Here is a 13,618-nt window from a genome sequence, read left to right as displayed (position 1 = left end):
GGGTGAGTGTATACACAGCTTCATAGAGGCTTATGGTAGTCTCTTCTACTTGTGTTTTTGCAGGCAAAACGGACAGGAAAATCTAAGCAGAAGCAGTGTGCGATATGTACCAAGCCTCTACCTGACTCCTATATAAAGAAATTGTGTCAGAATTGTATAGATAACACCTTAAAGCAGGAAAGTTCGGTCAAAATGAATGAGATACGTCTCATAATCCGAGAAGAGCTTCAGTCCTTAGGAGGTGGTCCGTCTATGAATATGGAGAGGAGAAGCAGGAGAGCATCTTCACCTAGAGCGGACACGTCAGCAGAAAGCGGGGAGATTGATTCTGACATCTCTCAGAATTCGGGTTCCTCGGATGAGGAAGATTATGTCTGTTTTCCTACTGACAGTGTGAATAATTTAGTTAAGTCAGTAAGAGGAACAATGCGGTTATCAGAGTCTAAGGAACCTCAGACGCCTCAGGACGTTATGTTCGCAGGTCTTTCTCAGCGGAAGGGTCATGTGTTCCCTGTAAATCAGGCCATTAAGGACCTCATTAAAAAAGAATGGAGTAAGGGACAAAAGGGGTTTGTGCCGGTATCATGTAAGAGGCGGTACCCCTTTGATGATGAGGACTTGGCCACTTGGTCTAAAGTGCCTAAAGTTGATGCGGCTGTAGCATCCACCTCTCGCCGTTCCTCCTTACCTGTAGAGGATGCGGGCTCCTTGTCTGATCCTATGGACAGAAAATCAGATGCACTTCTTAAAAAATCTTGGGAAGCTTGTGTCACCGCATTCAAACCAGCAATCTCAGCCACGTCCACTTGCAAGTCTATGCTGGTTTGGCTGGAGCAGCTGGATCAAAACATTAAGAGTGGTGTATCCAGGGAAAAACTGCATGCCTCTATTCCTTTGATTAAGGGTGCTGTGGCCTTTATATCCGATGCCTCGATAGACTCGCACCGCTTAGCAGCCAGAACAGCTAACCTCACTAATACGGCTCGTCGAGCGTTGTGGTTAAAGAACTGGAAGGGAGATGCCCAGTCTAGGTCTAAGTTGTGTGCCATACCCTGTCAGGGTGAGTACCTCTTTGGAACTGTCCTGGATGATATACTCACTAAGGCAGGTGAAAGGAAAAAAGGGTTCCCTAACCCCTTTATTCCTTCTTACAGAAGGGCGTTCAGGAAGCCACCATTTGGCAAGAGGGGAGGCTTTAAGAACCGTTGGAGTAATAAGGAATTCAGACAAAAAGGAAATTTGTTCAATAAACGCCCCTTCAAACCAGCGGACAAATTCCGTTGATCCTATTTCACCGGTGGGAGGTAGACTACTAAAATTTATTGAACAATGGAAATAAATAACCGTTAATCCATGGGCCATAGATTTGATATCTTCAGGCCTCACCTTAGACTTTATTCGGACACCTCCGGATTCTTTCCTCCTTACCTCATTAAAATTCAGGCCACAGCAAGAGGCACTTGAAATTGAAATTAAATCCCTCTTGTCCAAACAGGTCTTTAATAGAGGTCCCGTCATCACAGATAGGGAGAGGATTTTACTCTCCGTTGTTTCTGATTACTAAGCCTGATGGCTCTTTCAGAACTATAATTAATTTGAGAAAGCTGAACACCTTCATAAAACCCAAAACATTTAAAATGGAATCCATTCGTTCAGCTATAAAGAATTTATTTCCAAACTGTTACATGGTAGTACTGGATCTTAAGGATGCTTATTACCATCTTCCTATACACCAGTTACACCAGCAGTTTCTTCGGGTAGCAGTTTTAATAGATGGTCACGTTCGTCATCTGCAATACAGAGCAATGCCCTTTGGCTTATCTATGGCTCCGAGGGTTTTCACTAAATTTTTATTGGAAGTAATGTCCTTTCTATGGTTAAAGGACACTCTGGTCATTCCGTATCTGGATGACCTATTGATTGTAGGTAAAAACTCCCTACAGTGTGAGCAAAGGTTGGAGGAGGTAGTGGTTTCTTTGCAGACACTTGGCTGGATTGTCAATTGGGAAAAATCCAGACTCCAACCTGTAACATGGCAAAAATTTCTTGGGCTCCTTCTGGATTCAGTTGACCAGATATGTGGACTTCCTGATGATAAGAAGGCCTCCATAATTGATAAAGTGAGCTTAGCGATCAAAAAGCGTAGTATGTCATTAAGAAGTGCCATGTCATTGCTAGGTTCAATGACTTCTTGTATTCCTGCGGTTCAGTGGGCACAATTCCATACTAGACATCTACAGAAATTTGTATTAGAAGAAGACATTAAAAATAAAGGATGTTTGGATCAGACAGTTTTTCTAACGTTAGAGGTAGTACACTCCCTTACATGGTGGTTGGATTGGGAAAATCTTTCAAGAGGAGTTCTATGGGTGATCACTCCTTCTAGTATAGTGACCCCAGATGCTAGTCCTGAAGGCTGGGGGGCACATTTTCAGGATGAGATGGTTCAGGGTCATTGGTCCAGATCAGAACTTAATAATTCCTCTAATGTTAAAGAGTTAATATTATTCCCTACTCTACTTTCTTCCTCAGCTGAGAGGCTCCCACACAAGGGTCTTCTCCGACAACACCACTGCGGTGGCCTATCTGAACCATCAAGGTGGTACACGGTCAGACAATCTCATGGGGGTGGCATCAGACATCATGGAGTTAGCCGAAGGTCATCTGCTATCCTTGTCAACGGTACACATCAGAGGCATAGACAACTTTCGTGCCGATTTCCTCAGCCATCACACTCTTCATCAGGGAGAATGGATGCTCAACCGAAAGATTTTCAAATTAATAACAGCTCGATGGGGTGTACCTCAAATAGACTTGTTTTCCACAAGAGCCAACCATCAAGTCAAAGTGTTTGCCTCTCTATGCAGCGAGGACAATCCGGACATATTCGATGCCCTCCAGGTACCATGGACATTCGACCTGGCTTATGACTTTCCCCCATGGAATCTAATGCCCATAGTAATAAGAAAAATAAGAGAGGAAGGGGCAAGAGTTCTGTTGATAGCCCCATTCTGGCCCAAGAGGCCATGGTTTTCGTGGCTCAGGGCAATGTCAATTACAGACCCTTGGATTCTGCCTCAGACCAAGGACCTGCTGTCTCAGGGACCATTCCTCCATCCTCAGGTAAAGGGCATGAACTTGACTGTCTGGAATTTGAGAGGCAGTTACTAAATCTTAGAGGATTTTCTAGAGGGTTAATAGATACCCTCATGAAGAGTAGAAAGCCTTCTACTACCAGAATTTATGTTAGAATCTGGAGAAAATTTCTCGAATTCCATACCGCACAACTTTCTTCTGAAGTTCCTATATTCTCAATACTAGAGTTTCTACAAAAGGGTCTGGAGTTAGGGCTCTCCGTAAGCACTCTGAAGGTTCAGATTTCAGCTCTAGGAGCTCTCTTTAATTATGATGTTGCGGGCAATAGGTGGATATCCCGGTTTATATCTGCATGTGAGCGATCAAGACCAATTAATATACCACAGGTTCCTCAGTGGGATCTAACTTTAGTCCTGGATGCATTGACACAAAGCCCTTTTGAGCCTCTTCATACAGCCTCATTAAAAAATATCTCGTTAAAAACGGTATTATTAGTAGCATTGGTATCTGCTAGAAGAGTGAGCGATCTACATGCCCTATCAATAGATCCTCCATTCTTATCTGTGACATCTGACAGGATAATTTTGAAGACGGACCCATGTTATCTCCCTAAAGTAGCGACTAGTTTTCATAGATCCCAGGAGATCTTCTTACCTACTTTTTATAAAGATCACTCGACTCCAGAAGAAGTAAGACTTCATACCCTAGATGTTAAAAGGACTGTTCTGGCCTATTTAGAAAGGACTAGGGACTGAAGGAAGAGTAGGGCTCTCTTTGTGTCTTTTCAGGGTAAAAACAAAGGATCCAGAGTCACAAAGAACACGTTATCACGCTGGATCAGAGATGCCATAATCTTGGCGTATAAAGCTAGAGGAAGAGATCCTCCACTGCATGTGGGAGCACACTCTACAAGAGCCTTGTCGACTTCCTGGGCAGAGAAGGCGAACGTACCAATAGACCTTATATGTAAGGCTGCAACTTGGTCTTCGCCTAATACCTTCTATAAGCACTATAGATTAGACCTATCTTCTGCTTCTGATCTAACCTTTGGGATATCGGTCCTTGACTCAGTAAACCCACCCAATCTATAGTCTCTGTAAATCTCTCTAGTGGGTGCTGTCGTGGCGAATAGAAAATACCGGATTACTTACCGGTAATGCTCTTTTGTAGAGCCCACGACACCACCCATTCACATCCCTCCCTTTTTCTTTATATAGTGGCACGTGGTGCAGTTGTGGTGAGGTGTAAATAATAGAAAGATATAGTATAAGGTTGTAAATATATATATATATACCTGAGCCTATTAACTAAAACCTGGCGGCGGTTCCTCCTATTCTCTGTAATACAACTGAGGAGCGAGGGGGGGCCACCCCTTTTATCTCTCTGTAGGTTTCCTGTTCCTAGGGGCGGATCCCCTCTCTCTAGTGGGTGCTGTCGTGGGCTCTATAAAAGAGCATTACCGGTAAGTAATCCGGTATTTCGGGTACGTTGGGTCTAACACACAGCGAACGGACGCGTTCGCTGTGCATAGACCTCTATTGCTAACGCATGCCAACGCAATGGTAGCATGCGCGATTGTAGAAAAAAAGAGATTTTGGGCATCAGCGTTTGCGCATCCGTTTAACAGATCTGTTAAACGGATGGCACTAATGCGATGTGAACCTAGCCTTAGCACTAACAGTCAAGTGATTTGAACTTACCAGCCTGTTGTGTCTGGCTCCGTTCTTACCTGACACAGAGTGGTCACAGACTGCTCCTGCCAGGGATTCAGAAGCCTCTGCTGATGTCCAGTCTACAGAGCAGAGGCTTCTTCTCTCTGCTCTGTTGACAGAGAGGGACTTCCAACAACATTGTGATTGGTAGACAGATCCCTGCTGTTTAACTGGGATAGCTGTCACGCACAGTGTAGGAAAGACTATAGTGAGGGAAAAAAGTATTTAGTCAGCCACCAATTGTACAAGTTCTCCCACTTAAAAAGATGAGAGAGGCCTGCAATTGACATCATATTTATTTTGCAAATTATGGTGGAAAATAAGTATTTGGTCACCTAAAAACATGCAAGATTTCTGTCTCTCACAGACCTTGCTAAATAAATCTTGCCAAATCAGACAATGTGATTTTCTAGATTTGTTATCTCATTTTGATTCTCATAGTTGTGGTCTACCTATGATGTCAATTAGAGGCCTCTCTCATCTTTTTAAGTGGGAGAACTTGCACAATTGGTGGCTGACTAAATTCTTTTTTCACCCACTGTAAGTGCAACATGAAGAGATGAAGGGAAGGGAGCCCAACACTAGGGAAGGGGGGAGTGGAGACCCCTAGGCACATCTAAAGTCACCCTGTCTGCCCTAAATGTCCTTAAATAGGTTCTGTACCTATCGCCAAGCACCTGTACCTTCCTGACCCTGGCAATAATCCCTGCTTAGGGAATGACGGGATGAGCACTAGTTGATCCCAACTACCGTTAAAGGCAGCTGGGATAGACAAACAAGGGGAACACTTATCTTAAGTAGACTCAAAGATGCAACACAGACGTCCTCCAGCAACACCAAAGAGGAAGATAGCCGACTGCTATAGCAAGCATCAACAGGGGGAAATGGAAATATCACTGACGATTCCCAGCAGCAGGCTGGGAGTCTATAAACACCCAGGTCCAGGTGTGTCAATTAGAGCTGGAGAAAGGTTGCCACTTGGTCAAAAAGTCAGAAGGGTTAAGAGGGTGTCTGCATAGCCAAATGCAGAGACCTTCTGCAGCTAGATGCAGTGCGACTATCCGCAGCTTCTGACATACCCATGACAGTAGCTGTCTGTCAGTCTAGCACACAGAAAGGAAGCAATGATGTCACCATTTCTCCATCAGCCAGACCACTGAGGTCTGTGATTGGTTGCAGCGGTCAGATGATTTAAGCAGCAAGTCATTGGAAGTTTTATGATGACAATCTGCTCAAAGTATCCTGAGAGCTACAGGTAATCAGAGGGAGGCTGCATTGTTCCAGCAGCTGATGGAATAGTGTCATCACCACTTCCTGTTCCGTGTAGTGGTATACGCTAGATACATGTGGGTTCTGGTACGGAAGTATGACTGAGGTCTTTATACATTTCTAGCCCCCTGATCAAAATTTTATTTTTCTCGGATAGCGCCCTATTAGCTTAAAGGGAATCTGCCAGTAGGATCAACCCTCTTAAGCCCAGCTATATCGGCATGTTGGTCACAGGAAGCTAAATAAAATAATACCTTGATATCTACAATCAGATGAGAAATCCATATTTTTCATATATTGTAAATGAGCTGTTCCAGGCTATGGGCTGGACATTGATCTGCATGAGAATCTGCCTTCAGAGATTATTTTCAATAAAAGGTGGCGTTACTAGTGTGAGACATGTAACAGAACAGTAGAATTGAATTTTGTCTCATAACTAACATTAGCAGCTGCAGTTCTCGCAGCTCGGCTGTATTGCAACAATGCTGCAACGCTGGCTGCCTGTGAGATGCTGGATGAAGCTTAGAGGAACCTGCAGATGTGTCAGGTATAATCGCACACAGCTCTGCAGTGAGATCAGGAGAGCAGAGAGCGGCCATTACACATTACATTGGTAATGCAGATCAGTGTCCAGCCCATCGCCTAGAACAGCTCATTTACATATATGAAAAATGTGAATTTTTCTAGAATAAGGCATCAGATCACAGACATCAAGATATCATTTTATTCAGCTTCCTATGACCTACATGCCCATGTAGACGACCTAGGAGGGTTGATCCTACAGACAGTTTCCCTTTAATAATTGTAACATAACAGGTAAGCTACGTGAATGTATTAAATGTATATCGAGCTGGCACTCTTCACAATCATATTCTATAGAGCTCATGTTTTATACACTTAAGGTGTAATTCATTTCTCTTTGAAAAATGATGTTGGTTTGGATCTGATATACTTTCTTGGAAAAGGTTACTGTTTTTGCTTGTTTTTTGAATGCTTTTAGAGCTAAAACCTTACTATTCCTAGAGTGTACAACTTAGGGTATGTTTGCATTCTATTTATGTAATTAATGTAATCAATCAATGTATTTATTTTTCAGCTTGCACAAGCTTGTGATGTTCTCGTAGAAAATTACATTCCTGGAAAGCTAGCTGAAATGGGTTTAGGTTATGAAGATCTGATGAAAATAGCCCCTCATATTATATATTGCTCTATCACAGGTAAGATTCTGTAAAGTTCTCATTTCTGCTAAGGAAAGTGTATAATGCAGCATAGTTTGGAGAAAGGACCACCAAAACAGCAAAAAAAAATGATAGGAGCAATCAGAGAATACAGAAAAATGTAAGAGGAAAAGTCTATCCCTGCTCGTCCCTACCCAACCCCTGCTCACAGTGATTGACACCTGGCTGCTTTATTTCTGCATACACATCATCCGTCAATTGCTGAGGAGAAGACTAATAGCTTTAAAGGGAATATGTTTCCAGGTTTCAGCTATCAAAACTGAGAGCAGCATAATGTAGGGGCAGAGATCCAGATTCCAGCTATTTATCACTGTTTTATCTGCTGCAGATCTACAAGATATCTGAATGTAGAGGTGTGTATAATCCCACCTATATTACTGATTGACAGCTTTCTGCCTATGTACAGTGTAAACAGAAATCTGCCACTCAGTGGTGGGGGTGGGGTTACACAGAGCTCATGAATATGCTGGACTATCTGGCAGCAGGTTTACTAGTCCTCTAATGATAATCTCCTGCTGATTAAAAAAGTGATATACAATGGCTTGCAAAAGTATTCACCCCCTTGGCTTTTTAACTATTTTGTTACGTTACAACCTGTGTGTAAATATTTTTGTAATCCGATTTGTGTGTGATGCATCAGCACTAAATAGTCTCATTTGGTGAAATGAAGTGAGAAAAATATAGTCATAAATTAAATGTATGGGATAAAATAACTAAAAATTGGAATGTGCATTTGTATTCACCCCTTTTGTTATTAAGCCCCTAAAAATTTCTTGTGCAAGTGTTTACCTTCACAAGTCACATGCTTAAGGTACCGTCACACATAACGATATCGTTAACGATATTGTTGCAACATCACGCTTTTGGTGACGTAGCAACGATCCCGCTAACGATCTCCTTATGTGTGACAGCGACCAACGATCAGGCCCCTGCTGGGAGATCATTGGTCGTTGGGGAATGATCAGGACCTTTTTTTGGTCGCTGATCACCCGCTGTCATCACTGGATCGGCGTGTGTGACGCCGATCCAGCGATGTGTTCACTTGTAACCAGGGTAAATATCGGGTTACTAAGGGCAGGGCCGCGCTTAGTAACCCGATATTTACCCTGGTTACCATTGTAAAAGTAAAAAAAAAAAAAACAGTACATACTCACATTCTGATGTCTGTCATGTCCCCCGGGATCCACAGGGTTAAAACTGCTTCCGGCAGGAGCGCTGCTAATGCACGCGCTCCGGCCGAGAGCTTCCCTGCACTGACTGTGTCAGCGCCAGCCGTAAAGCAGAGCACAGCGGTGACGTCACCGCTGTTACTGCCGGCGCTGACACATTCAGTGCAGGAAAGCTCTCGGCAGCAGCGCGTGCATTATTTAGCAGCGCTCTTGCCGAAAGCAGTTTTAACCCTGTGGACGCCGGCGGGGGACGTGACAGACATCAGAATGTGAGTATGTAGTATTTTTTTTTTTTTACTTTTACAATGGTAACCAGGGTAAATATCGGGTTACTAAGCGCGGCCCTGCACTTAGTAACCCGATGTTTACCCTGGTTACCCGGGTGCTGCAGGGGGACTTCGGCATCGTTGAAGACAGTTTCAACGATGCCGAAGTCGTTCCCCTAATCGTTGGTCGCTGGAGAGAGCTGTCTGTGTGACAGCTCCCCAGCGACCACACAACGACTTACCAACGATCACAGCCAGGTCGTATCGCTGGTCGTGATCGTTGGTAAGTCGTTTAGTGTGACTTAGGCTTTAGTGAAAGAAAGTCCATCTGTGTGCAATCTAAGTGTCACATGTCTATCAGTATATACACATCTTTTCTGAGAAAGAAATCTTCAAACAAGTCAGGCACAAATTTGTTGCAAAGCTCAAGTCAGTGTTGGATTTAAAAAAAATATCCCAATTTTTAATGATCACACGGAGCACCATTAAATCCATTATCATCAAATGTAAAGAACATGGTACCACAACAAACTTGCCAAGAGAGGGCCATCCACCAAAACTCTCAGCCCAGGCAATGAGGGGGTTAATCAGCAGCACAAGACCAAAGGTAATCTTGAAGGAGCTGCAGAGTTCCAAGCAGAGGCTTGAGTATCTGTCCATGTGACCACAATGTGTCATACAGTCCACAGAGGTGGACTTTATGGAAGAGTGGGCAGAAAAAAGCCGTACATTCGAAAATTATAAGGCTCGTTTTGAGTTTGCCAAAAGACTTGTGGGAGACTCCCCAAATGTAAGGAAGAAGATGGTATGGTGAGATGAGACCAAATTGTAACTTTTTAGACACCAAGGTAAATGCTATGTCTTGCGAAAACCATCACAGCTCATCACCCCAAGAACACCATCCCAACAGTGAAACATGGTGGTGCGGGCATCATGCTGTGGGGATGTTTTTCGGCAGCAGGGACATGGAAAATGGTCTGAGTCGAGGGGAAGATGGATGGTGTGAAATATAGGGATAAATAATAATAATAATATTCTTGGGCAAAATCTGTTTCAGTCCGTCAGTGATTTGAGACTGGTTCGGAGGTTCACCTTCCAATACGACAATGAGCCAAAGCATACTGCTAAAGCAACACTCGTGTGGTTTAATGAGAAACATGTAAATGGTGTGGCCTAGTCAAAGCCCATACTTTAATCCAATTGAGAAACTGTGGTCAGACTTGAAGATTTCTGTTCACTAAAGGAAACCATCTAACTTGAAGGAGACTCTACAAAGTACTGACTTCAGGGGGGTGAATAGTTGTACTCACTGAAGTTTTCAGTTGTTTTGTCCTATGAGTTGTTTGCTTCAAAATAAGAAGTAAACTAAATGTTCACAGTCATAGGCATGTTTTTTGCATGATCTCATGAAAGCTCTCTGAAAAATTCCAGGGGGGAAGTGGGGGTTGAATACTTTTTGCAAGCCACTGTATATTATCAAAACTACTCTAAGCATCCCAGCAATTGACACATCACTTTCTATCTCTGCATTATGCTGCTCTGAGATTAGGTAGCAAAAACGTTGTGACAGATTCCCTTTAAGGGGGAATTTTTCAAGCAACTTGTGATTCCCTTTGTGGACTGAAAAAGTTGCAAATTTGTCAGGGAGGGTCAGTACTGGTGTGGAAATAAGCAGCTGTACATCGGAAAATACGGGCATCAAAACTACTGCTGGCAGCGGAGGGCTCCGAGAAGCACCCAACATGCCAGACAATTGACCCTGCAACTGGAAATGCAACATTTTTGGTTTCTGGTGCTCTCTTGCCAGATCCTAAACCACCTGGGTCAGATTTGTCACCTGATCATACAGTGTACGAATAGAATCCATAATGGTGGAAAAAAGTGTCAGGCTAGTTGTAATGTGACATCAGCTACTACTCTTGGACAAACCGTGAGACAAGGTAGTCAAGAGGTTCGGGGTCAGATATCAAGAGAGTTTGTCGTAAATTAAGGCGGAAAAAAGAGACATAGTCAGGTCTTGGTTCGAGGTCAGAATTCCAGGAAGATAGTGGATCAACACAAAGTGGCTAGGCAAATGGATGGTCAAAGGCAAATCCAAAGACGGGCAATAAACATCAGATTACAAGAACTCAGAGCACAGAGACACATGAAGGAAACCCTGCACGCCTCTGCCCTGGTTGGGCGGCTGGACTGTCACTCAAAACACTGACAGTTTAGCATGCCCCAGACCTAGACTGAACGGCTGAACAGTCACTCACTGTGTCTAGACACACCAACAGAAGGAATCGTGACACTGAGCAATTTAAAAGGGGTTGTCCACTACTCGGACATCCTTTTCTGAATCCCTGAGTTTCCCCCATAAAAATAATAACACTTATACTCCCCTTCAGTGCTGTTACATAGGTGTCAGCTCTGGCTTTCCCAGGGATTGTTTAACAATGTTACTTCATGAAATCCCTGCAGCCAATCAGAACTGGCTTCACTCTCCTCGCCTACGGGTGTAATTGACATCTGGAGGAAGTGAGAGCTGCCTGTATAGGTATTTGGATTTATGCAGGTATTTGGTTCCCTGACTTGTCCTATCTTGACTTGTTCTATTTAGGCTATCTGCCATTCCCTGCCAGTGGAGCAGGCTGGTAGGGAATGGCAGATAGCCAAGATAGACCCAGGAAATATAGATTGGGGCAAAAATGTCAGGCAGAAGAATTGTCAGAAAACAAGCCAGGGTCTGAAACTGGAATTAACAGTAGCTCAACAGGAGCAGAGAGCAGGGTGTAGACAAAGTAAAGCAGTACTTCTCACTGGCAGTGGGAGACAGGGATTCAGATTAGATAGTGAGATAGTGTCATGTCGGACGCTGTTCAGACCAGGTCGTTTGACTGACAGCGGTAATTCTGCTTTTGACCACTATTTGCTCATTGGCATCGGCTAGATTTTATCTAGCTTTTCCGGGGTTAATTTACCTGATCCTCGGATTGGAAGCTGGGCCATGCCCATTGCCTTTAAATAGTTCTCTTGATCATTGGGCGTCGCCGATTATAGCTTCTGTCTTGTGCGTTGTTATCTCGGTCTGGAGTGGAGAGCTGGTTGTTGGAGATTCGTTGCTGGTGGTGTATTTTCCTTTGTCTTATTTACTCCTTCCTATATTTGTATTTATTTTGCCCTGCACATTTATAGTGTATTCCTGAGTGACTGCGGCGTGGTGTATATTTTCCTTTATCCTTGTCTGTGCTAACTGTGGGTATTGGTGTATTACCTCTTCACTGGGTGGAGGTTTCAGCCTAGGGTTGAAACAGGAGACAGGGTGAGGTTCGAGGCCTGGACATGCACACCATCAGTGTAAACTCCAGGTAGAGGGTCAGTCAGGATTTCCCTAGTCTGAGTGAAATTGCAGGGGTCCCGGGTTATTAGCTCTCGCTCACCTAGTCTCCCTGTGACAGATAGTTTAGAAGAGCCTTGCCCACCACTCACAGCAGAATGTTAATACTAAGCCCGATATTTCTTGAAAAAGGCTAGTCAGCCAAAACAACTAGTACTGCGCATGTCGTGTCTCCTGTTGTGAAATTGGATTCTGGGCTCCCCCGGTGGCCACTGGTGGAATTGAACTTGTGTGCATCATCCTCTCTGTTCACCTGTTCCCATCAGGATGTGGGAGTCTCTATATAACCTTGCTCCTCTGTCAGTTTCATGCCGGTCAACAATGTAATCAGAAGCCTTTATTTGCATGTTCCTGCTACTAGACAACTCCCAGCTAAGTTGGACTTTCGTCCTTGTTTGTTTTTGCATTTTGTTCCAGTTCACAGCTGCTGTTTCGTTACTGTGTCTGGAAAGCTCTTGTGATCTGAAATTGCCACTCTGGTGTTATGAGTTAATACTAGAGTCTTAAAGTAATTTCTGGATGGTGTTTTGATAGGGTTTTCAGCTGACCATGAAAGTGCCCTTTCTGTCTTCCTGCTATCTAGTAAGCGGACCTCGATTTTGCTAAACCTATTTTCATACTACGTTTGTCATTTCATCTAAAATCACCGCCAATATATGTGGGGGCCTCTGTCTGCCTTTTGGGGAAATCTCTCTAGAGGTGAGCCAGGACTGTATTTTCCTCTGCTAGGATTAGTTAGTCCTCCGGCTGGCGCTGGGCGTCTAGGGATAAAACGTAGGCACGCTACCCGGCCACTGTTAATTGTGCGGCAGGTTTAGTTCATGGTCAGTTTAGATTCCATCTTCCAAGAGCTAGTTCTTATATATGCTGGGCTATGTTCTCTCGCCATTGAGAATCATGACAGTTTGACCGGCCCAAAAGGGTTAAATTATTGGCTGAGAAAGGAGAGAAAAAAGAAGTCTGCTGAAAATTTTTTTTTTTTTTTTTTTTTTTTTTTCTCTAGTTCTGAGTGTGCTCATAATTGAATCACTTGCTAGTCTGCCTATACTGCAGCCTTCCTCTCTTTCTCTCCTTCTAATCCTTGAATGGCTCTGTGTTCACCTGTTTGAAATGGATCTTCAGAGTGTAGCTACAGGTTTGAATAATCTCGCCACGAAGGTACAAAATTTGCAAGATTTTGTTGTTCATGCACCTATGTCTGAACCTAGAATTCCTTTGCCTGAATTTTTTTCAGGGAATAGATCTTGCTTTCAAAATTTTAAAAATAATTGCAAATTGTTTTTGTCCCTGAAGTCTCGCTCTGCCGGAGACCCTGCACAGCAGGTCAGGATTGTAATTTCCTTGCTCCGGGGCGACCCTCAAGATTGGGCTTTTGCATTGACACCAGGGGATCCTGCGTTGCTCAATGTGGATGCGTTTTTTCTGGCCTTGGGGTTGCTTTATGAGGAACCTCATTTAGAGCTTCAGGCGGAAAAAGCTTTGATGTCCC

At 43.7% G+C, this 13,618-nt stretch overlaps 1 protein-coding gene across 4 annotated transcripts in view; it reads left to right on the top strand.

The window, feature by feature from the left end:
- Positions 1-13,618, top strand: part of SUGCT (succinyl-CoA:glutarate-CoA transferase) — a 1,711,098-nt gene that overhangs the window by 68,803 nt on the left and 1,628,677 nt on the right. For all 4 annotated transcript variants that reach the window (XM_077269202.1, XM_077269201.1, XM_077269204.1 and 1 more), the window contains exon 6: positions 7,174-7,294. In XM_077269202.1, the coding sequence (XP_077125317.1) occupies positions 7,174-7,294 (121 nt within the window). The remainder of the gene's footprint in view (positions 1-7,173; positions 7,295-13,618) is intronic.

Source organism: Ranitomeya variabilis, chromosome 6, assembly GCF_051348905.1.
Source record: "Ranitomeya variabilis isolate aRanVar5 chromosome 6, aRanVar5.hap1, whole genome shotgun sequence".
Taxonomy (NCBI): Eukaryota; Metazoa; Chordata; class Amphibia; order Anura; family Dendrobatidae; genus Ranitomeya; species Ranitomeya variabilis.
The sequence above is the reverse complement of the archived record's forward strand: the minus strand, read 5'-3'. Positions and strand labels throughout refer to the sequence as shown.